Raw genomic sequence first — 26538 nt, 5'->3', positions numbered from 1 at the left:
GAGATTATGTGGGCTCACCAGCAGTTCTCATTTTCTTTTGTTTGAGACTTGTGACGTGGGGCCCTTTTGTTGATGGTGTGAATTAATTAATTGGCTGGTTCCGCTGCGCCTCCCCTTTGTACTCAACCTGCTGTAAACACTTTTGACAAACATTAGTATTTTCATACATTTCAGATTCTTTTTTTTTCTGCGTTATTCAGCCCTACCCTTTGTTGAGGGCAATTAGCAAATATATATTTTGCATGTACCCTGGAGGAAATGCATCAATCAGATCTCGTGACAGACCACAATTCTCTTTTGCTGTCAACATTATTTTAGCATAAAGTTCCCTGGGATTATCATCTACTTCCCTTTGAACTGTTAAGGCAATAAATATTATAAAAAGGTCTGGGCTTGCTCTGGTGTGATTTTGGCAACAGCTGTGGGATTAAAGGGAATTCTACAAGCATCAAGTACTTTGCGCATCAAGTACTTTACTTTTCAAATCATGTGGCAACGTTAGTTTAACAGCTGTTTCCTCCATTTTTGTTTATTTATTTTTTTTTTTTATTTTTATTTTATTAGTTTGCACACAATAAAATTAACACTTGCAATCAAAATAGTAAAACAAATGTGACAGGAGAGGTCAAAAAGCCAACAGGCTTATGCAACGGACCTCCCCTCAATTTAGGAAGTAAAACAGTAATTACAAAAATCAAAAAACAAAAACAACAAGACGAAGACTATAAACAAAAACAAAGAAGGTTTGACTACATAGTTACAGATCATCAACACACAAAAAAAAAAAAACAAACAAACAAAATTTAAAATTTAAAATATTTAAAATCTCTTACTATTATTTGGCTCCACATTTTGTAGGATTTTTGTAAAATCCAATCGTCACTTGATTCTTTAATCTGTTTCACCGGATAAAGGTTTCGATTTTATCATTTAACTGGTTCTCTGATTTCATTTTTGTCTGCGTTGTGTTTTTAAATTCTTCTGTTGAGCTTTTTATTTTGATCAGTAAGCGAAGCTATTTGGGATTCTGCATTACGGCGTCTACTTTCATCCCTCTAAAGATCTGAGGGAGTTGAAGTGCTTTAGTTATTTTAACCATATTTAATACTAACTAAGTAACAAATAAAACTAACAAATAAAACTAACGGCACCGTGATTACCATACATGTATTTAAAAGGACTAGTCAACTCTTTCTCTGACTCTCTTACTGAGAAACTTTCCAAAAACTTTCCATTTTCTTTCTGTAAGATCCCTCCAAAAAATTTTCAATTACACTTACTTTTACCCACAAATCACTTGCTAATTCTTCCAACCATCAGTCTACTTGAGCATACAAATCATTCCTGTTATGTAAGGAGAGCGAGTCGATTCTTACTGAAATGAAATATACCTCAAGTATTTGGGAGAGCGAGTCATCCCATTTATAAAATAAAAAAAAGTTCCTGGCCATTTCTCTCTTTAATGTTACCCGAGATATTAAACCTTTTTAGAAGAGCGAGTCAAATTCTAAGGCAGGATACGCAAAGCATTCTCACAACACAATCAAATTCAAGTGTTTTGAAATTGTCAGCATTCCTAAACATCTCTACAATAACTTTTCCCAATAACCCCTTGCTCACAACCACACAGCAGACTTACCTAAATTTCAGGATGACGTCAACCTTTTCTCTGGTACTCCAGTCCACAGACTTTCGACAACAACTCAGCAACAATAATTTGGGATTTTGCAAGTGGATCCCTTACCTCTTGAAATTTAGACAGGAGTCGCTGGTTGTGCCGTTGTTCTGGAAAGATGAGTTCCCATCAAAGGTATATTGTCAATCCGGGTCACGGCACCAAATTGTTGAGGATTTTACCAAACCATTTCCTAAGTCCGCTTTGTGGTATAGTGAGTTTTATTCAGCCGGCGGTGAGCGAATCTACACAGACCCGAGTCTGGTTGATATGCCGACCCCGAGAGATTTTGCAACAGGGTTTTTATACAAGAAGCCTGTGGTCTTCCAATTCGGGACTACCCTCTGGGTCAGGAAGTCCATATATGGTCTTCGTCTCTGCAGGGGCTGGAAGTCAAATCCACTTCCACGGTGCCTGTCTCGGCAGGGATTCAAGACGCCGGAACTTGTGTGAGACAATAGGTCACAGATAAAAATCACCCCATGGGGTGCTTTAGTGTTCCAAGTCTGTTTGAGGCAACTTCCAAGGTGTGATAGGAAGTTGAAGCTACCTCAAAGGTGTTGAGTCCAGTTGTCTGTTTGAACCAACTTCCAAGGTGTCGTCATGGGGGTAGGAAGTTGAAGCTACTTAAAAGGTGTTGAGTCCAGTTCAAAGCCCTGCAGGAGGTAGGACTGGGGCAACCTGCAAGGCGTCTTTGTCCCTGCAGAGGCCACGTGCTGTTGGAATGCTTCATCAGCACCATGGATATAATACTATGCAAAGTCAATGGGATCCGTGGTTGTGATATATACACGGATTATGACATTATTATTATTTATATATTATTCTTTGTTATAATGGCTAAATTATGCGTTTTTTCACGCAAGGTACTGTTTGTTACTGTCAGTTTGTAAAAACATGTTTTTAACGCTGTTTTAGCAGTGTTTTATTGAGGTTTTAATGGGAGCACCACAGATATAGTACTATGCAAAGTCAATGGGATCCGTGGTCGTGATATATACACGGATTATGACATTATTATTATTTATATATCATTCTTTGTTATAGTGGCTAAATTATGCGTTTTTGTCGCGCAAGGTACTGTTTTTACTGTCAGTTTGTAAAAGCACGTTTTTAACGCTGTTTTAGCAGTGTTTCATTGAGGTTTTAATGGGAGCACCATGGATATAATACTATGCAAAGTCAATGGGATCCGTGGTCGTGATATTTACACGGATTATGACATTATTATTATTTATATATTATTCTTTGTTATAGTGGCTAAATTATGCGTTTTTGTCGCGCAAGGTACTGTTTTTTACTGTCAGTTTGTAAAAACATGTTTTTAACGCTGTTTTAGCATTGTTTTATTGAGGTTTTAATGGGAGCACCACGGATATAGTACTATGCAAAGTCAATGGGATCCGTGGTCGTGATATATACATGGATTATGACATTATTATTATTTATATATCATTCTTTGTTATAGTGGCTAAATTATGCGTTTTTGTCGCGCAAGGTACTTAGCAGTTGCCTGTATTTCGGAAGTTCGTGGGTGAGGTTTAAATCCCCCGAAACAATGAGTGAGTTCGGGAGTTTTTTCTCCGAGTCCGTTGTCTGGTCGGTCAGAAGCTGCGTGGCTTCAGTCACACACCCGTGCGGCGGGATGTAGATGGCGTCCAGAACAAATGATGAAAACTCCCGCGGAGAATAAAAATTTCTGCAGTTCACAAAAAGTGTCTCTAAGTGAGGGCAAGAGTCTTTTAACACTGTGACATCCGTACACCAACCTTCATTTATGTAGAAGCAGATTCCACCTCCCTTTGTCTTACCTGAGAGTTCCTTGCTTTGATCCGCTCGGAAGAGCATAAATCCCGGCAGCCGCACAATGCTGTCCGGGACGAGATCACTGAGCCAGGTTTCAGTGAGACAAACGGGGGCAGATCTGCTAAAGTCCAGGTTTTTTTAGATGAGTAGCAGCAGCTCATCCATCTTGTTCACGAGGGAGCGGACATTCCCCAGGTGTATGGAGGGGAGCGGGGTGCGGAAGCCTCTTTCCCTCAGCTTCACGAGAGCTGCCGCACATTTCCCCCGTCTGCGTCTCCTGTAGAACCGGTAGAGAGCAGCTGCTGCTCCAACCAGAATTTCCTTAAAGCTATTCGGATCAAGAGGCATATGTTAAGGATCAATCCAAATGCCTGTGGAGGCGTTGATCCAGCAGGCATGTCAGCCTACTTCTGGATCAGGGGTTGAATGCTTTCCCTTCAACAGCACAGCTTGAACAAAAAGTAGTAAGCTGGCAGTGGATCCCCAGGGATTTGCCCATCACCATTAAGCACTAAGTAGCTAAAGTGACATCATCTTGTCATTAAGACCAGCTCTCTATAGCACACAACCCTAATTATGCATACATTTGTTGCTTCATGTAATTTTACCAGATGTGGTACATTCACACCTTGTGACCGTTATGGATGTGAAATCTAATGCTTTAGATGTAACCATTTCTTGTCATTGCAGTGTGTGTATGTGTGTGCACATGTTCTGTCTACAGCTGCTACATGGGTGACCTGTTTGTCAAATTTAAGGCATCCTGTTTGACTGGGAGGAAGTGGACACTACGATATCCAAAAATCCCTTCAGCTACTTTGCAAATGTGGGCACACAGACTAGCACACTTATCTGCTCTCCCCACCTGACTTTTGCTATCCTTGTTCTTCCTCAGGCATTTGGTTGAAGTCAGAGGACATTGTATCTATGAAAACAAAGAGGGCAGACTTTGCTGCTGGCTTCCTGCGTGGTCGGATGGTGGTTGCAGGAGGACTTGGTAAGGAGTTACATTTGAAACAAATTCCTGCTTCTTGAATTAATTTCAAAGCTCCAAAGACTTGTATGTACTTTTGTACTCTAACGAAAAACTCTAATGAAAAACAAGTTTTTTCTTGTTTTAACATATATAAAGTGGTCTCCCCTCACCCTGCAAACACAGAAAAGATGAAATACCACGAAATTCTGCATCTGCATCCGAATCTTCCAGTGTCATGTGACTTCTACGAGCCGTTCAGAATCTGAGCCTATCGTTACGTAACGATAGGCGCAGATTTCCATAGGCTGGCCTCCGCTGCTGAAACCACGCCCACAACCAACATTGCATCGACACTTACCCTCATAAAAGGATCAGTGCCCACAGTACAGACCCGGCAACTGCACACGAGTCAGCGGTAAGTGACGTTATTTTTTTTATGTTATTTACATTTGTTTACAAGTATGATCTTTGCATGGGCTAAGTATTTAGCTTAGCTCCGGAGCACCGGGTGAGGAGCCCCGGTGGCTCCAGTGTTCCCTAACGCAGTGTTAGGGAACACCGGAGCTCTATTAGTAATACATTTTTCTTCTGTTTATGGTTTCAGATATTCCAAGCAATGCACCTGAAGCAGTTCAACGACACCTTCAGAAGTCGCACGGTCCTTCCTTGAGCCAGCAATAGTGCATACATGTTATTTATTTACAACTTATGTTATTTTATTGTTTTAACAATAAAGTTGCCATTTGTACTCGTAGTTCCTAGAGTATCTAAGGCCCAATCCCAATCTCCACCCTCACAGACTCGCAGAGTTACGTGCGCGCTCCCGCACCTTGCGTAAGGGCTTAGGGCTGTCCCATTCCTCAAGTGGTTAAGTGCGCGAGGGCTCCCGGCAGGCATTTTGAGCCCTTACTGCCCCCTTCCCGTAAGTCAGCATCCCAGCACACTTTTGGAAAGGGAATTACCCACAGTTCATTGCGTTGTGACATGAAAGGAGGTTACCAGGGAGAATGTAAACAAAACAGGGGGCGGAGGAAAAGGAACCATGTGCGACTGCGAGAAGAAAGAAGTTCACCTGTAAATATAAATACATATCCCACTGTTGATTTAAATTCAGAAACTGTTGTCCCGTGATAATTTTTTCAACGGCCCTATTATTTCCTTTACAAACAGGGAGCGACCAACAAACATATTATTTAACTATCGTTCTTTATATATATATATTTCATTTTTCTTTTCTTTGTGAGCATGTTCGAAATAAAGTTTTTCATTCACTCATTCATTCATTCAAACGGAGGGAAGAAAACCAAAAAAAGGACAAATGGTCTTTCTTCAACACTAAAGACAGGAAAAGAGGCTGAGGGAGCTGGATGAAAAGGAGGAGGAGAGGGAAAGGAAGAGGGATGACCAGTTATCTAAGTTAATTGACATTTGTGGGAAGATGGAGGACAAAATGTTGTTTTCTTCATCATTTTTTCATTCATAATTTGAGGTTCAATTTAATTTGTTTTCATTTTATATTAGTGTTTCTCAATCCTGGTCCTCGTGGGCCCCTGTCCTGCATGTTTTAGATGTTTCCCTGCTTCAGCACACCGTGATAAAAGTACCTGTGTCATCAACAGAACTGTGCAGACCTTGGTGACAAGCTAATGAGGACCTTTAATTAGAATCAGCTGTGTTGGTGCAGGGAAACATCTAAAACATGCAGGACAGGGGCCCACGAGGACCAGGATTGTGTTGAATAAACAAGACTTGCTTTTCTTTAATCTGAGTACAGTGTTTGAATTAAGATTCCCTATGTTAACAGAAATGCATACATGTAAATACTAGCAAGATAGTTTTAGATCCAACACAAACAAGTCAGGCAGTAATCAGTTATTCATTTATTTATGACCACAAAATTTAAACAATTTCAGCAAGTTGAACAGAAACGTTGCAGTAAATAGTAATAATATAACTGTAATATTTAGCTCAGGTTACTATCAATTTATACACTCTCTTACAAAAATGAAATGACATCATGCTGAAAAATGGAAAGTAATATTTGTTGGTCATAACACAGCTGGAATATTTAACTCAGGTTACCATCAGTTTACACGCTCTTACAAAAATGAAATTACTCGGCGATTGATCCTGGCATACTGGATGTGCTGGTATGGGTAGATTGAAAGAAAGACAATGTTAACAAGGAAATACATATTGTACTGTGCGCATGTTTAAATTGTGTTCTTTGTTGAATTTTATGCTCCTTTATATAGGCTACCACTTTGTTTTCAAACATCCGGATGATCATTCCCAAACTTATAATACCGGTACGTAACATTTTGATCTGACTAGGAATTTTGTAAATTGAAATGTTAAATAGAGTTTATGAAAAGAAATAAAAACAAACAACATTTTGATCTGACGTGTTTCCGGTTTCTGCTAAGTGTGTCCCATTCCTATTTATACCATTTGGAGCCCTCACACCCTCGCACACTTGATCACGTGACGCTGACGTCACTGAAAGTCTGTGAGGGCTCAGGGCTTGAGGGTTTAGGGCGGAGTTTGGGATTGGGCCCAAATGTAGATTTGGAGGGCGGGCGTTCTGCTATCAGGCACCATTACTTTGGAACCAACTTCCAATCTGGGTTAAGGAGGCTGACACCACCTCCACCTTTAAAACTAAACTTAAAACCTTTCTGTTTAGTAAAGCCTATAGTTAGTGTTTAGTAAACCTCTAGCTGGTGTTGGTAAATCTCTAGGTAGTGTAAACTCTAGTGTGTTAGAGTCAGTAGTCATAGTTGTAGCTATAGAACAAAACTATAATAGTTAGTCTCAAATATAGCTTCGCGGTAGATATGCTGCTATAGGCTTATGCTGCAGGGGGGCACCGACATGATCCGCTGGGTGGTGCCTCTCACCCTTCTTCTCCTCTCCTTTTCCCTGCCTCTCTTCTCCATTACCATTTTTATTTATTATAAATATCTCATAGCTATCATTTTTGTCCATCGTTCCTGTAGTTTCTTGTGCCGGCCCCCCTTTTTTCTCTTTTGTGCATGTTTGCAGGCTGGAGCCTCGGGAGCTGCGTTCTGGCCTGTCCCCCCCCCCCCATCGCCGGTCATCCTGTTGCTGCTGTGTGCTGCTGATGTGCTGCTGCTGAGGGGTCCCCCCTTAAGAGCCTGGTCTGCTCAAGGTTTCTTCCCTCCTAAAGGGGAGTTTTTCCTTGCCACTGTTTGGCTTAAGGCTTTTCTCCCACTATGGGAGTTTTTACCTGCCATTATATAATAATTGCTCGGGGGTTTATGTTTATGTTTATGTTCATGTTCTGGATCTCTGGAAAGCGTCTAGAGATAACATCTGTTGTATTAGACGCTATATAAATAAAATTGAATTGAATTGAATTGAATTGAATTTGTGAAAATTCAGTGTTGTGATTTATTTACAGTTAACATGATTCATTTGTCTTGTAACATATGAAATGATGAGGAATTGGAGTAAATAACTGTGGTGTACCTGTTTAGAATTAAATTAAATCTTCCTGTGTGAATTAGTGTGAAGACGAGGTGACCCGTTCCCTCTTCAGGTAACTAAAGGCTGATTTATGGCTCCGCGTTACACCAACGCAGAGCCTACGGCGTAGGGTACACGTCGATTTAACGCAGAACCGTAATTCAGGCTTAAGATCCCAGCGTCCGACTATCGCGTCGAGCTGCGTGACATCGGACGTTCTCTGTCCACACTGAAACCATTAAACTCGCGGCCAGTTAGGACAGTCCAATACAAAAAAAATAAAGCAATGGAATTTTTTTTGTTGCCGAAGCTCCATCGCATGGGAAACGCTTTGTGTACGCAGCCGGCTTTTCTGGCCGGAAAGAGGCTTTGTTCCCTCCCCTGCTACACGTCATTCTGGGAGCCAATCAGCGCAGAGCCTCATTATCATAGCCTCCCCTCCCCTCAGAATCCAGCACAGAAAAGGAAGCTAGAAGTGGTAAAACTAGAGACATTTCTGATGTATGTAAAAAAATCAAGCTTTAGATTGTTATTAAGACATTCAAGGCCTGTTTAAAATATACATTAAATGCCATAATAGGTCCCCTTTAAGTCATTTTGATTATTCAATTTGATAAATAATCTACGTTAATAATTATTAAGGATTGTTTTTCAACAATCATTAATAAATCTTTGATAACTGAACCAGCACACCCACTGTGTGGCACAACACCAGATCCCACCTGAAACAAATCTGACTCATAATTGTAGTGTTGACCAAACTCACGCTTCCTTTCCACAAGGACTGAATAGCCCTTAAAAACAGAGCAAGTATCCCATACTCCCTTAGCACCCCATCTCCTCACCAGCACTCCAGCAGGTATATTGCTGCTGCTGCTACTGCTGCTACAGCTCTTTGCCTGCTGTATCTGTTGTCTTTACCATCTCAACACTTTGGACTCCATCTGGAGTCCTCGCGTGTACGTTTTTATTTGCATCACCTGCTGAAGCTAACGTTACACCAGCTAACTAACTAGCGGCTAAAACTACAAAAATCAAACACCGTTGCTGCCGAAGCTGTTCTCTGTCTCCCCAGCCACAATCCTACCACTCGCACTGCTAACTTCCTACCCGTGGGCCTGTTGCTGGCCTCGCTTGGATCATCCCATCAGCCTGACCCAGTGTCGTGCCAAGAAGGACATATTGAAGAAATCATCTTATCTGCTTTGACGATCCTGTCTCCTCAACGCTCCATAATCCTACTGAAGAATGGCGGTGGCGGTGACATCAGCATCAGCTATCATAAACATAAAAACTGAGCTACAAGCTATTGAACTTCTCGTCAGAGATCTTCTCCACCGACAAGCAACCCAGTCTCATATAAAAACGTACCCTGGCTACGTTGGTCCAAAGTGCAAAAACGTAGAGGGGTTACAATATTAGCCCTTGAAATGTATAACTGTTACATTTTTCTAGCGCTTGAAATGTATAACTGTTACATTTTTCTGCCTATTCGTTTTGCGTCCAAGTCACGTGACTTTTAAGATTCTGGCCGTGATACCAACAAACACGGTGGACATTTTTCATTTTTGAGTGAAAAAAATCTATATTTTGAGTTAGTTTCTGCATAGAAATGCGTTTTGATTACATTTCTAGCAATACATATTTCACTTTCATAATATTCACTCAGTAAATGTATATAATCTCTTGCTTGCTCGTGGTTGCAAGGTTTTTTCAGATCTCGTCAGAATAATGTAAAACTGGAACGTTTTAATAACGTGTAATGGTTACATTTTTGGTTGCTGGACACGCTGGGAATAAAATCAATATTTTGAGTTAGTTTCTGCATAGAAATGCGTTTTGATTACATTTCTAGCAATACATATTTCACTTTCATAATATTCACTCAATAAATGTACATAATCTCTTGCTTGCTCTGGTTGCAAGGTTTTTCAGATCTCGTCAGAATACCCTGGCTACGTTGGTCCAAAGTGCAAAAACGTAGAGGGGTTACAATATTAGCCCTTGAAATGTATAACTGTTACATTTTTCTAGCCCTTGAAATGTATAACTGTTACATTTTTCGGCCTATTCGTTTTGCGTCCAAGTCACGTGACTTTGAAGATTCTGGCCGTGATACCAACAAACATGGTGGACATTTTTCATTTTTGAGTGAAAAAAATCTATATTTTGAGTTAGTTTCTGCATAGAAATGCGTTTTGATTACATTTATAGCAATATATAAATGTAGATAATCTCTTGCTTGCTCTGGTTGCAAGGTTTTTTCAGATCTCGTCAGAATAATGTAAAACTGGAACTTTTTAATAACGTGAAATCGTTACATTTTTGGTTGCTGGACAGTGCTGTGAAAAAAAATCAATATCTTGAGTTAGTTTCTGCATAGAAATGCGTTTTGATTACATTTCTAGCAATACATATTTCAATTTCATAATATTCACTCAATAAATGTACATAATCTCTTGCTTGCTCTGGTTGCAAGGTTTTTTCAGATTTCGTCAGAATACCCTGGCTACGGTGGTCCAAAGTGCAAAAACGTAGAGGGGTTACAATATTCAACCCAGTCTCACAGGAAAACGTGGTACAGGCTACGTTGGTCCACATTGCAAAACGTGGCCAATGTTACGATTTGCCCTCCTAAAACGTGAGATGTGAACGCGTTCCGTCGCTCATTCATTTTAATAGGTTTCGTTAGGTTTCGTTTCTGTCACGTGACTTTCAAGTTTTCGGCTGTGGAGGAAAAATAAAATTGCTGCCATTTCTTTGATTCTCTGTCTAAATTGCAATATTTTAAGATAGTTTCGCCATGAAAAGCAGATTTTATCATATTCATAGCAAGAAATATATTTTGGTTATTTTACCCTCATTTAATGGATCTTATTGACGGAAATGTATGAATCATGTGCTTGTTTTACTTCCTTTGAGTAATAAAAACACCAATTCTCTTGCATGGCCCCATTATTAAAATATATGCCAGGCCCAGTACTTAATTTGTAAAGTGGGAGGTCCCGGAGCGCAGACGATGAGTGGCTCCGGTGCGAGAGAAAAAAAAAACACACACACACACACACTGTTGAACTGTCCGTTTTGACGTTAACGGCGATTTTCACAATGATATCTGCAACATTTCTTAAGGCAGAAACACCACTGTATCATTGTTAATTACACAACATTAGTGGGTTAATTTCCTGCACATCAATTTTCATGTTTTTCCCTTCGATTGTGAGAAAAAAAAGAGTTGTTTCACGCTGAGAGCATCATGCCAGCCAATCAGAATCCTGGAAAAAACATCAACAAATGACACGTGTAACTTCCAGGCTGATTTATGGTTCCGCGTTACACCAATGCAGAGCCTACGGCGTAGGGTACGCGGCGACGCACACCGTAAAGGCGTGCATCGCCGCGTACCCTACGCCGTAGGCTCTGCGTCCATTTAACGCGGGACCATAATTCAGGCTTTACTTCCAAAACGGGACGAGAGTTTTTCATTTGGAGTGACAGGGAAGTGGAGTTACTTTTAAGTGTGACTTTAGAATATTAAACAGGTAAAATACAAGAAAATATTGACCGTGGCCAAACTAATTGTAAACACAGGTCGCACACATGACGCTGGTGAAGTTTCTGTTGCATAATGTGACGTTCTGAAGCCTAAAGAGCATCATGCCAGCCAATCAGAATCCTGGAAAAAACATCAACAAATGACACGTGTAACTTCCAGGCTGATTTATGGTTCCGCGTTACACCAACGCAGAGCCTACGGCGGAAGTGATACTAGTAGCTGATTGGCCGATATGTGATCATCATCATCATCACCACCACCATCATCACCATCTTTATCATCATCTTTATCATCATCATCATCATCACCACCACCACCACCACCACCACCACCACCATCATCATCATCACCTTGATCACCTTCATCACCATCATCATCATCATCATCACCATCATCACCTCCATCACCACCTTCATCATCATCACCACCATCACCTTCATCATCATCATCATCTTCATCATGACCTTCATCATCATCATCATCATCATCATCATCCTCATCATCATCACCATCATCCCCATCATCATCATCATCATCGCCACCACCATCATCATCATCATCACCATCATCCAAGTCAAATTGCACGCGCGAGGTCCCGTTCATCGCTGCTTGCAGCTTTAATTTATATTTATATATAACTATTTTAACATTTCTAAACACAAAAACACGAAAGTGTTCTTGATAATTCAATAATACAATAGGTTCATGTTAAGGACATCCGTTTTAATTAGTTCTCCTTCGATTATGAGATGTTATTAATGCTCAGTAGGCACAGGAGGTTTGTTATGTATTGTTATGAGGCCTATTTCGTGTCTATTTTTGAACAGTTCACTTTGAGCTAGGAAGCTGAAATTCTAGACTCTGTATCAGGAGGTGACTTTCATCTACTGTGCGGATTTTCAGATCTGTGTGACCTTCGGAAGTGTCAAAGGTCACCGCGTCTGTTGCTTTTCGGCCTGCGAAGACCATTTCGTGTCTTTTTTTGCATAGTTCACTAACGCTTTGAGCTAAGAGGCTGAAATTCTAGACTCTGTATCAGGAGGTGACTTTCATCCACTGTGCAGATTTTCAGATCTGTGTGACCTTCGGAAGTGTCAAAGGTCACCGCGTCTGTTGCTTTTCGGCCTGCGAAGACAATTTTGTGTCTTTTTTTGCATAGTTCACTAACACTTGGAGCTAAGAGGCTGAAATTCTAGACTTTGTATCAGGAGGTGACTGTCATCCACTGTGCCGAGGTCCAGACCCATGCGACCTTCGGAAGTGCCAAAGGTCACCGTGTGTGGTGCCTTTTTTGTGTGTTTTTTGAATAATTCACTAACGCTTTGAGCTGGGAGACTGATTTTTGACTATGTTGCAATGCAGAAGGCCCTTTGCTAGGATCTTTTGGTACCGTGGCTGTACGACTTCCATAGAGCTAGTTGGCATTGCAGAGGGTTCACAGAGTTGAGACTTGGCAAGCCCAATCTAAGCCCCATATGGAGGCCACAGGTCGAGTTTTACTTGGTTTGGTCAAATATTGTGGCAACGGTGTCCGTTCGAATGTTGGAAAAGGTGACGTTTCAAAGCCCCGCCCAACGAAAAGTACAGGTCTGATCTGCACCAAACTAACGTCTGTCTGATCAGGGGATCCCCCCCAAACAACATATAAGAATTTCAGCTTCCTAGCTCAAAGTGAACTGTTCAAAAATAGACACGAAATAGGCCTCATAACAATACATAACAAACCTCCTGTGCCTACTGAGCATTAATAACATCTCATAATCGATGGTGTAACGCGGAACCATAAATCAGCCTGGAAGTTACACGTGTCATTTGTTGATGTTTTTTCCAGGATTCTGATTGGCTGGCATGATGCTCTCAGCGTGAAACAACTCTTTTTTTTTTCTCACAATCGAAGGGACATGAAAATTGATGTGCAGGAAATTAACCCACTAATGTTGTGTAATTAACAATGATACAGTGGTGTTTCTGCCTTAAGAAATGTTGCAGATATCATTGTGAAAATCGCCGTTAATGTCAAAACGGACAGTTCAACAGTGTGTGTGTGTGTGTGTTTTTTTTTCTCTCGCACCGGAGCCACTCATCGTCTGCGCTCCGGGACCTCCCACTTTACAAATTAAGCACTGGGCCTGGCATATATTTTAATAACGGGGCCATGCAAGAGAATTGGTGGTTTTATTACTCAAAGGAAGTAAAACAAGCACATGATTCATACATTTCCGTCAATAAGATCCATTAAATGAGGGTAAAATAACCAAAATATATTTCTTGCTATGAATATGATAAAATCTGCTTTTCATGGCGAAACTATCTTAAAATATTGCAATTTAGACCGAGAATCAAAGAAATGGCAGCAATTTTATTTTTCCTCCACAGCCGAAAACTTGAAAGTCACGTGACAGAAACGAAACCTAACGAAACCTATTAAAATGAATGAGCGACGGAACGCGTTCACATCTCACGTTTTAGGAGGGCAAATCGTAACATTGGCCACGTTTTGCAATGTGGACCAACGTAGCCTGTACCACGTTTTCCTGTGAGACTGGGTTGAATATTGTAACCCCTCTACGTTTTTGCACTTTGGACCACCGTAGCCAGGGTATTCTGACGAAATCTGAAAAAACCTTGCAACCAGAGCAAGCAAGAGATTATGTACATTTATTGAGTAAATATTATGAAATTGAAATATGTATTGCTAGAAATGTAATCAAAACGCATTTCTATGCAGAAACTAACTCAAGATATTGATTTTTTTTCACAGCACTGTCCAGCAACCAAAAATGTAACGATTTCACGTTATTAAAAAGTTCCAGTTTTACATTATTCTGACGAGATCTGAGAAAACCTTGCAACCAGAGCAAGCAAGAGATTATCTACATTTATATATTGCTATAAATGTAATCAAAACGCATTTCTATGCAGAAACTAACTCAAAATATAGATTTTTTTCACTCAAAAATGAAAAATGTCCACCATGTTTGTTGGTATCACGGCCAGAATCTTCAAAGTCACGTGACTTGGACGCAAAACGAATAGGCCGAAAAATGTAACAGTTATACATTTCAAGGGCTAGAAAAATGTAACAGTTATACATTTCAAGGGCTAATATTGTAACCCCTCTACGTTTTTGCACTTTGGACCAACGTAGCCAGGGTATTCTGACGAGATCTGAAAAACCTTGCAACCAGAGCAAGCAAGAGATTATGTACATTTATTGAGTGAATATTATGAAAGTGAAATATGTATTGCTAGAAATGTAATCAAAACGCATTTCTATGCAGAAACTAACTCAAAATATAGATTTTTTTCACTCAAAAATGAAAAATGTCCACCGTGTTTGTTAACTCAAAATATAGATTTTTTTCACTCAAAAATGAAAAATGTCCACCATGTTTGTTGGTATCACGGCCAAAATCTTAAAAGTCACGTGACTTGGACGCAAAACGAATAGACAGAAAAATTTAACAGTTATACATTTCAAGGGCTAGAAAAATGTAACAGTTATACATTTCAAGGGCTAATATTGTAACCTCTCTACGTTTTTGCACTTTGGACCAACGTAGCCAGGGTATTCTGACGAGATCTGAAAAAACCTTGCAACCAGAGCAAGCAAGAGATTATGTACATTTATTGAGTGAATATTATGAAATTGAAATATGTATTGCTATAAATGTAATCAAAACGCATTTCTATGCAGAAACGAACTCAAAATATAGATTTTTTTCACTCAAAAATGAAAAATGTCCACCGTGTTTGTTAACTCAAAATATAGATTTTTTTCACTCAAAAATGAAAAATGTCCACCATGTTTGTTGGTATCACGGCCAGAATCTTAAAAGTCACGTGACTTGGCCGCAAAACGAATAGGCAGAAAAATGTAATAGTTATACATTTCAAGGGCTAGAAAAATGTAACAGTTATACATTTCAAGGGCTAATATTGTAACCCCTCTACGTTTTTGCACTTTGGACCAACGTAGCCAGGGTACGTTTTTATATGAGACTGGGTTGCGACAAGAGGAGCTTTCCTCTCGGTTGGCCAGGCTGGAACAGCCGGACTGTGACTCCTCCGCTCCCGGCTGCTCATCCTGGTCAACGGTGGTGAAAAGCAGAAGGAGGCTTTCTCTCCCCCTCTACAATCCCAGTGAAGATGATAAAATCCCTCAGCTCTTCAATCACTTTGCTCGTCTCGCTGAACTCTCCGATGGCTTAACGTCCTCTCTTCTTCATGCTCCCGAAGTTAAACTTTCATCCAAACGCTGCCTCTCGCCCAGCAGTTGCAATTCCCGAGATAGCTCTTCCACTGTTAAACGTCCCCAACTTTTAGCTCCAGCATCTGCGTGCAGTAGTCCCAGGGTAAACAACACTCGTGCACCTGCTGGCGCTGATACAGCCAACGCCCCCCTGTCTGACCGTGAAGCCGCCTCCTCCCGCAGTGCTAACGTAGCTAACACAGCTAGCCCGGTTAATCGCCAGCTCTCTCCTAAACTCGCCAAATACAGTAGCACCGAATATACTCACACAGCAGAAGTAATGGTTTTAGGCGACTCTATTGTCAAACTTCTCTATTGTTAAACTTCCTGGCACTGTTACCTACTGTCTTTCTGGTGGAAAAGTAGCTGATTTAATTGAGCTCTCCCCAACACTGATGACCTCCACCCCTCGGTCCATACAGTTGTATTGCGGGGTGAATGACGTCATGTCCTCCAGACAATCAATCAAGCTTCAGCATGACATTGAATCACTGGCTTTAACTATTGAGAGTTTGGGAAAACGCTGCATTGTATCTGGTCCCCTACCCACCTTATCGCCTGGATCTGAGCGCTACAGCCGTCTCTTTGGCCTCCATCAGTGGTTAGATTATTTCTGCACAGCAACAGGCTATGGTTTTATCAGTAATTTTGATTCATTCTGGACTAAAAATGATCTCTATAAATCTGATGGCATACACCCAAACCATAAGGGAACCAGGAAACTCACATCAAACATTATCAACTTCATAGCCTCTAACCTGTCCTGACTCACCCCCCAGCATGACCCAAATAAATTCACTTTGACACCCAATTCTGTTAGAATCCTGCTACCTCATGGCCTGCCTTAACAAATAAAACCTTCAATACCAGCTATAGTGTCCCAGAGCAACCCCACAGCATGGTTTATAACTTACATCACCATGTTAGATACATTCCTGTAATTATAAACCACAGCCTCACAACCCTCCCTCCTACAGAAGTGCCAATCATGAAGTACTATCTCACGTCCAATGTCAGCCCAGTTATGTACCTCCTCCTCCTCCCTTGCCCATCACCTTTAGTCTTCTTAATGTTCGTTCGTTAGAGAACAAAACAAATCTGCAATGATTTTATTACCTCCCATAATATTGACTTTTTTATGATTACTGAATCCTGGTTGGCAACAGATGACACTGTGCCACTTGTTGAAACAGCTCCCCCTGCCTTCTTGTATTTTAACAAACCCAGGGCCTCAGGCAGGGGAGGTGGAGTGGTAGTGTTCTATAAAAACAGTTTTAAATGCTCAATGATTGATCTTGGTGTGTTTTTATCTTTTGAGTATTTGTGCTTTCTTTTAAGAGGCTCATCTGAAACGCTATGTGTTTTAGTTTACAGGCCACCAAATTCCTCTGGTTTTATTAATGAATTTTATGAAATGCTCTCCATTATCATGCCAAAACACAAAGATATCTTGCTTTTAGGTGATTTTAACATCCATGTGTGCTGCCCTAACAATGTTTTAGCTGCCAATTTCTTAAAATAACTTCATACTTTTAACCTTTCTCATGCTCTGACAGGACCTACGCACAATAAAGGACATGTTCTTGACCTGGTTTTATATCATGGCATTCTAATGAGTGATGTTGTATGCCTAGTGAGTGTTGTTTATGATCATAAATCACTTCATTTTCATACTTACATTCAGAATATTAACAACAATAACAACACTATTCCTTCATACTCACGCATTTTTAACTGTACTTCAGCTGCTAAATTTTATGATGCCTTTGCCTCCGCTGACCTTGGTTTTAACTCTTCTGTGAATATTAATGATGCCACTAATAATTTTAATTCAACGTGTAAAAATATTCTCGATATTGTGGCTCCTTTAAAAATCAAAAAATATAAAACCACACCTCAGCCTTGGCTAACAAATGATATCAGATCACTGAAACAGTTGTGTCGTAGAGCTGAAAGAAAATGGAAGGTTTCCAAAAAGCCTACAGACCACCAAATTTTAAGAGATTTAATGAAGACTTTTAATTCCGCAGTGAAATTGGCAAGAGAAAAATATTATAATGACCTCATCAACAACAACTTTTCAATGTAGTAAGCTGTACTTCAAGCCCACTTCCTGCCATTATTGAACCGTCAACTGACAAATGTGAACAGTTTCATTCTTTCTTTGTAGATAAAATCAAAAACATCCGAAACAATATCTCACTTACTGTCCTGCCTGTCTCTGAACCCTCTCCTCCTAGCATCAATTGTACCTTAAATTCCTTTGACCTGCTTACAATAGAAAATATCACTGAAAAAATTTCCAAAATGAAAAACTTAACTTGCTCTCGCGATGTCATTCCTACCCACTTCCTAAAAGAAACCCTTGCCATAGCCTGTCCAATTCTGTTGGAACTATTCAACTCATCACTCTCATCTGGTTTTGTTCCTGATTATTTCAAAATGGCAGTCATTGAACTTCTCCTTAAAAAACCCTCACTAAACCCAGATACAGTATCCTCAATAACTTCCACTACCATTTATCGCTAAAGTTTTAGAAAAAGTAGTGGCAGATCAAATTATTTCTTTTATGAACGGTCATGACCTCTTCGAGAGATTTCAGTCGGGTTTTAGAGCAGGTTTTAGCATAGACTGGGCTGTAACTTCAGAATCATGTAACCCTGTAGGCATTTTTGAGGAAAAGATGGCATACAGCATTTTTGGAAAGATCCGTGTGTCCCAAACCAGAATCCACTGTATGCCAAAAAAATTAGACCCCTGGTTTTCTATATTCCCACATTTCATTTGGCTTAAGGTTTTTCTCCTACTAGGGGAGTTTTTACCTGCCATTGTTTATGTAATAACTGCTCGGGGGTCATGTTCTGGGTATGGGTCTCTGTAAAGCGTCTAGAGACAACTCTGTTGTATTAGACGCTATATAAATAAAATTGAATTGAATTGAATTGAATTGAATTCAAGATGGCCACCCCATATGGTAAATTGGACTGTAAACGCTGTTGCCTATCCTGGTTTAGGCTCATAGATCAAGCAATTCCTAAGTTCCAATAATACTGTGTTTGGTATCATTTTAAAGGAGACATTTATAGCTGTCTTTCAAACCTAAAGTTGAACTTTTCTGACATACTTGGAGGTCAATAGTGCTCCAGAAACCCCAGAGAATGTTAATTTTTCACCATTTTCGCCTATGTTATTTTTATTTGTATTAACTCTGTGACACCTAGGAATACCAGAGACATAAAAAACAAGTACAGCAATACTCACTTTCATATACAGTTTCAGAAAATGTATAATATCACCATATTATTTCTATCTTGTGGGTGATTGTGTGCTGGATAGGGATGGGAATTGATAAGATTTTTTCGATTCCGATTCCATTTTCGATTCTGCTTAACGATTCGATTCTTTATCGATTCTCTTATCGATTCTCATATGGAAAAAAGGAGAAGAAACAATTTTAGTATCAACTTTGTTTTAATAAAACAAAGTTGATACTAAAATTGTTTCTTTGTTTCAATTTCTTTGTTTCTCTGATCTTTTTTGTTCAAAGATATAAAACTTTTATATCTTTGAACAAAAAAATATAAGTTAGGTCTTAAGAGCACAGAAACGGCACTTCTTAAGGTTTTAAATGATCTTCTTTTAGCATCTGATCGTGGTCAACACTCCTTGGATCTATCTGCGGCTTTTGACACTGTTGATCATAATATTTTAATTGAGCGTCTTAAAACATGGGTGGGCATTTCAGAGTTGGTTTTAGATTGGTTCCGTTCTTATCTGTCCGAAAGGTCTTTCTGTGTAGAAATGGGTAATTTTCAGTCATCTTCATCACCATTAGATTATGGAGTTCCTCAAGGTTCTGTTCTCGGTCAATTACTGTTCTCCATTTACATGCTTCCTCTAGGTCATATTGTTACAAAACACAATATTAAATACCATTTCTATGCCGATGATACACAATTACACCTTTCCTTTGAAAATAGCAACTCCAATCAACTAAATAACCTCCACATGTGCATTGCAGATATCAATAACTGGATGGCATCAAACGTTTTACAACTTAACTCAGAGAAGACAGAAATCGTCATCATAGGCCCAGACTCATCGCAAAATCATATTTCTTCCCATCTTGGTCCCCTCTCATCCAACATCACCACTTCTTGTAGAAACCTCTGTATTATTTTTGACAAACACCTCAATTTCGACCAGCATATAAATTCCGTTGTCCAATCATGCTTCTTCCAACTTAGAAAAATATCAAAAATCAGGTCATTTCTTTCATCAAAAAAACCTAGAGACAGTTATACATGCATTTATTTCATCCCGGTTAGATTACTGCAATTCACTTTTTTCATGCCTCACTCAGCAAAATCTAAATAAACTACAGTTAATTCAAAATGCAGCAGCCAGACTCATTACCCGGTCCAACAGGAGAGAACATATCACACCAATTTTAAAGTCCCTTCACTGGCTCCCAGTTCGTTTTAGAGTGGATTTAAAAATTTTAATTATTACTTTTAAGGCTCGTATGAGGCTAGCTCCTGATTCCATAGCTGACCTTCTGACCTCATACGAGCCTGAACGCACCCTGAGATCCTCTGGTGGCTCATTCCTGGCCATTCCTTGGTCTAACTTAAAGACCAAGGGTGACCGGGCCTTTTCTGTTTTAGCCCCTCGCTTATGGAATGACCTGCCGGAGGAGATCTGAGTAGCTAACAAATTGTCTTCTTTTAAGTCACTTTTAAAAACTCACTATTTTAGACTTGCGTTTAACTGACTGTATTATTTGTCTGTTTTTATAATCTCTCAATTGTGTCTTATCTTAATATTGTACTAATTATTTGTTACCTGTTTTTAATTGCATGTAAAGCACTTTGTGACTTGTTTTTGAAAAGCGCTTTATAAATAAAGGTATTATTATTATTATTATTATTATTATTATTATTATTATTATTATTATTATTATTATTATCATTATTAAAACCATTGGGTATGTTCATGGGCTTTGATAAGTGTGTGTCCGTGTGTGTCTTTCTGTCCACATTCTTTCTTTAGGCCATGAGCCTTCAGCTCTTGACACAGTAGAGGCCTTTCATCCTCAGAGGAACAAGTGGGAGAAGTTGGCCCCTATGAATTTTCCCAGATGTTCTGCCTCTTCCATTGTCATCAGAGACCGACTCCTTGTGGTAGGAGGAGTCAACCAGGTAGACCATGGCACTATATTAAGCCCATTTCGGGTCCTCAACATTTGCTGTCTTGCATGTTTTAGATGTTTCCCTTCTTCAACACACCTGATTCAAATGAGTGTGACATTAACAGACTTTTGCAGAACTTGGTGGCAATCTGATAATGATCTATGCATTTAAATCAGGTGTTTTGAAGTAGGAAAACTTCAAAAACGTCCTGGACAGCGGCCCTCAAGGACCAGACTTGGACAACCCTGGTATAAAAGTTCCACACAAATGACAGTTAATGGTTTATATAAGTTATATTGTTATTGACAGCAACCAACTGTTACAAGTGAACCAGTTTATCTACTTATTATTATCTTATCAATAACCTCACTCTTAATGTTGAGATTATCCTTTTTATTCCATATGCCATTTTTCTTTGTGAAAAACATAACCACTACAAGTTCATTTAGGTGCTAGTGTTGTGGTATTCTAAAGTGGTCTGGAGCCTGGGGTCTCTGACAGAGAAAACTAAAGACCAATACAGCTCTGCTAAACTCAATTAATCCAGACTCAGCCCCTTTAGAATTTAATTTAATTTTATATTTATTTTATTTTACTTTTTTCAGTTGGCACCCAATTTAGGATTTTTGTTAGATTTCCTGCAGCTTTAAACAAGGTTTTCAAATATGTGGTAGTATTCTACGTAAATAACCTGCAGCTCATCTTTGACATTTAAAATTTGAGTTGCCTTGAGATTAAAAGCTTTTTTTTCTGTAATCATAATTGACCCTTTGTCAAACCGCACCTGTTGCTAGGTTGATTAAACTGTCATCTCTCCCGCCCACTCCCATTGTAAAAACAGGATTTTACGTCACTTTATTTCTAATTAATGTACCAAATAAAAATTACAGGAACTAAATATAAAAACTTAGGTTTTCGGCGAAAACAAGATCTTTTGATTAGTTGAGCTAATAGCATGGTGGAACGGTCCGTCCACATAGATTTATCCAAAGCAGACATTTTTCGTAATTTACCATTAGTTTTGGGAAAGGGATGAAATGCATTCCTCCAATTCTCTCTGGGTAACGGTTGTCACTTTTACAAATGCCCCAAGCAAACCGCTTAACTATTTTAAAATAAATAAATAAAACGCTTTTGCGGTTGTAGCTATGGGTTGTAGCCTGCTGTCAAGGTGACTTTGTTTTGGCAGTACAGATCAGATTTCTGCCAGTTTGGGGATAAATACGCTGCACCCTCACTACACTGTGTACAGTGTGTTCCAAAGGGTTCCTTTTTTACGAATACAAAGTTTTAAAAGAATAATCCAGTGATTTAAATTGTGATACAAGGCAAGTAGAAACAACTCTTTTTCCAGTGATGTGAAATAGAGAGACGGCTATTTTTTCAAACCCGATATTCAACCGAATATTCTGCCCCAGATGTAGCAATGTTCTTTCTAATTGGTCAGTTAGGGACCAATCAGAAGGCTGACAAAGGGTCAATTGCATTCATATGTACAGAAATGTGTTGCAAAAATTAATCCCTCTAAATAAAACATTATCCATCACTATTTAACACAAGAATCAATCAACATCTTAGAGCTTTACCATACTCTCAACCAAGTAATCTCCCAATAAAGGGACGGATTGAATTATTCAAGTCTTTGCACTGTGCTTATTATTGTCTTAATTATGAGAGAGTATTGGGTTAAACATGTTTAAATCAACTTTGTGGTTTTCTTTTGTTCAGACAGGTATCCGAGGTCTTACCTTCAAACTTTTCTGACAGTTTCGGCAGAATTCCGCCTTTTTCAGAGTGTCACGGGATGGAATGTGACATGTCTTATCAGCTGTTGTTACTATGAGGGCATGACCATCCTGCCAGATTTGACAGGTCGGCCACGCCCCCGGCTGTCCTCCCTCCGCTCCATGATACTGGTTCAATTCAATTCAATTCAATTTTATTTATATAGCGTCTAATACAACAGATGTTGTCTCTAGACGCTTTCCAGAGATCCAGAACATGAACATAAACATAAACATAAACATAAACATAAACCCCCGAGCAATTATTATATAAACAATGGCAGGTAAAAACTCCCTTAGTGGGAGAAAAGCCTTAAGCCAAACAGTGGCAAGGAAAAACTCCCCTTTAGGAGGGAAGAAACCTTGAGCAGGACCAGGCTCATAAGGGGGGACCCTCCTGCCGAAGGCCAGACTGGGGGAGTCAGGGACGTCGACAGCACACAGCAGGCAGGTGGAAGCAGCAGCGGGATGACCAGAGGTGGGGGGGGGGGGCGTCAGCAGCACACAACAGTCATGTGGAAGCAGCAGCGGGATGACCAGAGGGGGGGGGGGGGCGTCAGCAGCACACAACAGTCATGTGGAAGGAGTAGCGGGATGACCAGAGGGGGGGGGGGGGTGCAGGCAGGCGGAAGCAGCAACAGCAGACATCCACGTAGGCAGGTGGAAGAAGCAATGGGATGACCAGAGGGGGGGGGAGGGCCGGGAACACAGGCCAGAACGCAGCTCCTGCTCCTGGTCCAGGTGTGTGAGACCATGTACGCTTCCTCATCTCTGTTCATCGTGTATTGTCCATGTTTCCTGATCTATATGGCCTCCATGATCCAGCGCTGGTGTCTGTTTTCTTCGGTGCGGATGGCTTTGTCCCAGTTCATGACGTGATTCTCGCTTTTGCAGTGGTCCGCTATGGCTGACTAATGGGACTCTTGCAGTGCCTTTTTAGGGCCCGAGCACTACAGTGCGAGGACCCTCTTGTATCTGTAGCATTTATTATTAGGGCGCGAGCACTGACAGTGCGAAGGCCCTATTGTATGTGTAGGAATTGTTTTTGTTTTAGTTTTTTTCTCGTTTTTTTTAATTTTTATTTTTCCGACGAAATGAGGGCCTTTTTGCCCCCCTAAACGTGCCCCAAAAGTCACCAAATTTTGTGCACAAGCCAGGCCTGGCGAAAAATTTGACGGTTAGACGCACATGCACGAAAATCGGTACACACCTGTATCATGTCGCAATTTAAAGTAAAGTCTCTTGGCGCCATGGCCGAATCCGAACAGGAAGTCGGCCATTTTGAATGAATTTTTGTAATTTTGGCGCAATTTATGCCATTTCTTCGGCCGTTTCCCGAACCGTCTCCCGAACTGTAACGTGCACCCAGGTGTGTTATACATCAAAATGTGCGTCTCGATGCTGCGACGATGCGCATTACTTTTCTCAGTCAAAAGCGTTACTGTGGCGACGATAGATGCCAAAAAGCGCGACCCCCCTTCATCTGATTGGTCCATATTTGACAGTTCCTACTTTCTGCCATAACTTTTGAATGGTTTGACATAAAAAGTCGTGGGTGGTGTCATCGGACTCGGTTTTGAGTCCTTGAACATAATTGGTGCAAATTAGCCCCGCCCCTTCTTCTGATTGGTCGATATTTGATAGATTCTTTTTTCTGCCATAACTTTTGAATGGTTTGAAATAGAGAGTCGTGGGTGGTTTCATCTCAATTCAATTCAATTTTATTTATATAGCGTCTAATACAACAGATGTTGTCTCTAGACGCTTTCCAGAGACCCAGGACATGAACATAAACCCCTGAGCAATTATTACATAAACAATGGCAGGCTTTTTTCCCCAGTGGGAGAGGGGGGCGGGGCGCAGGCAGGTGGAAGCAGCAAAGGGATGACCGAGTGTGGGGAGGACCGCAGGCCAGCAAGCAGCTCCCGAAGCTCCGGCCTGCAAACAATCTTTTATCTTTAGAAATAGCTTTCATCCATCCAGTGTGCTGTTAAGTAAAAACATTTTACTACCTCCTCTCGAAACACTGACTTTGCAAATATTGCAAGTTGCAGTCGCATGTGCTGGCTGAGGTAATGTGAAAAAATTCCATATTGCAGATCCTTTAAGTGTAGACTTCCGCACGGCGTGCTGACATTACGTGACTAGCGCGTGACGACATTCACAGAGCACACATAGAATTAGAATTGAATAGATCTGCTCCTCTGGATCGGCCCATTGTTACCAATCCCCGATCTAGAGTTTTTTTCAATATCGGTGCCGATACAGATACCAAATATCGGATCGGTGCATCCCTAATAGTGATGTTTATTTTTCCATATGAAATTAACATTTATTCTATTAATGTCCTTTATAATCCTTTGTGGGATTGCAGGAGAGTATGCTGGATAGATTAACCTGGATAATGATTCAATTTTGGTTAACAATGTTCTACCAAATAACGTTAAGCCCCTTTGCAGCCAGTTATTTACGTTTTTTTTTTACATCTATCAATCGTATTTTGAATATTCTCTTTTTGGGGGGACCTGGAGGGAGGGCGGTGGCCATGAGTGCGAGGGCCCGATCAATGCTGCTTGCAGCTTTACTCTTTTATTGCTCTTGTGTGTATTTTTCCCGTCTCCTTCTCGCACTCCTTTTGATGTTATTTCCTTCTTGTGCTGAAGCTCCTTCCCTGAAGAAGGTGGAAGTTCTGCCGAAACTGTCAGAAAAGTTTGAAGGTAAGACCTCGGATCCTTGTCTGAACAAAAGAAAACCACAAAGCTTATCAACACTGAAGACAAAATGAACACAACACAACTATGTTTAAATCAAGTTTTATCTTAATGGTAACACATCACGTAATTTTCCACTGTGCCATTTTGCACCTTTTTATAAGAAGAAATGTGCTTTATTTAAAATCTCAGTCACAGTTGAAGCTCAGCTGCCATGCTGAAAAATATGGAATCTATCACAAAGAATTAACTAAAGTAAGAAATTATCCAAAGAAATACATTGTAGTTGTGTGATTCAGTTTATAAAATCTTGTATATAGAAAATCGCCCTAGAATGGCAACCAAGATGAACCACGGTGGGCCCCTGAGCAAGGCCCTTAAATCAAATCAAACTTTATTTGTTAAGCACTTTTCATACAAAATATAAAATGCAACGCAAAGGGCTTTACATAAAACATGAAACTATATGGCTGGGCACTGAGGAAACGGGGAGCAATTAACCCTAATTGCCCCCCGGGCGAAATGGTTTGTTTGTTCTCTCAGATGTAAGTCGCTTTAGATAAAAGCGTCTGCTAAATGACAGTAGTAGTAGTCGTAGTATTTATTATCCTTGCAATAAAAAAATGCACATTGTACAGTACATAAAAAGTATTAAAATGTATGCCCCTATGCAACACTTATAATTTATATACACACACACACACACACACACACACGTTCCTACTCTAACACAGAAAAATGTTATCTGTGATGATTTTGTAACATTTAGTTACCCAGATGTTTTCTTTTTTTATGAAGTAATCTTAAACAGGTTCAAACCACAATCCATCACAATCATGGGACAAACAACACCGATATTAGGTTAATCTTTCAGCATTATTTTTGATAGCTACAACCAATTCCTCGTCCTTGCTGGTCTTAGTTCTACTGGTGGGCTGAAAGTGTCGTGCAATCGTGGGTGGTTTGTAAACCTATCCATGCATCATTGAGGTCTGCTTCCACTCTAGACAGTCAGTCTTGCGGTGACTTTGTCTCCTCTTAAGCCGGATTTAATAAGGCTTCGGCCATCAGTAATTTTCCATTGATCCTGCCTCTTG

The 26538-nt window shown here is 40.1% G+C and overlaps 1 protein-coding gene across 1 annotated transcript in view; it reads left to right on the top strand.

Annotated features, from left to right (window-relative positions):
- klhdc8a (kelch domain containing 8A) overlaps positions 1 to 26538 on the top strand; it is a 128942-nt gene that overhangs the window by 96863 nt on the left and 5541 nt on the right. The window contains exons 6-7 of the mRNA XM_061728774.1: positions 4377 to 4478; positions 20807 to 20955. Coding sequence (XP_061584758.1) covers positions 4377 to 4478; positions 20807 to 20955 — 251 coding nt within the window. The remainder of the gene's footprint in view (positions 1 to 4376; positions 4479 to 20806; positions 20956 to 26538) is intronic.

The sequence above is a fragment of the Cololabis saira genome, chromosome 8 (assembly GCF_033807715.1).
Source record: "Cololabis saira isolate AMF1-May2022 chromosome 8, fColSai1.1, whole genome shotgun sequence".
NCBI classification, from domain to species: domain Eukaryota; kingdom Metazoa; phylum Chordata; class Actinopteri; order Beloniformes; family Belonidae; genus Cololabis; species Cololabis saira.
This window is presented reverse-complemented; position numbering and strand designations above follow the sequence as displayed.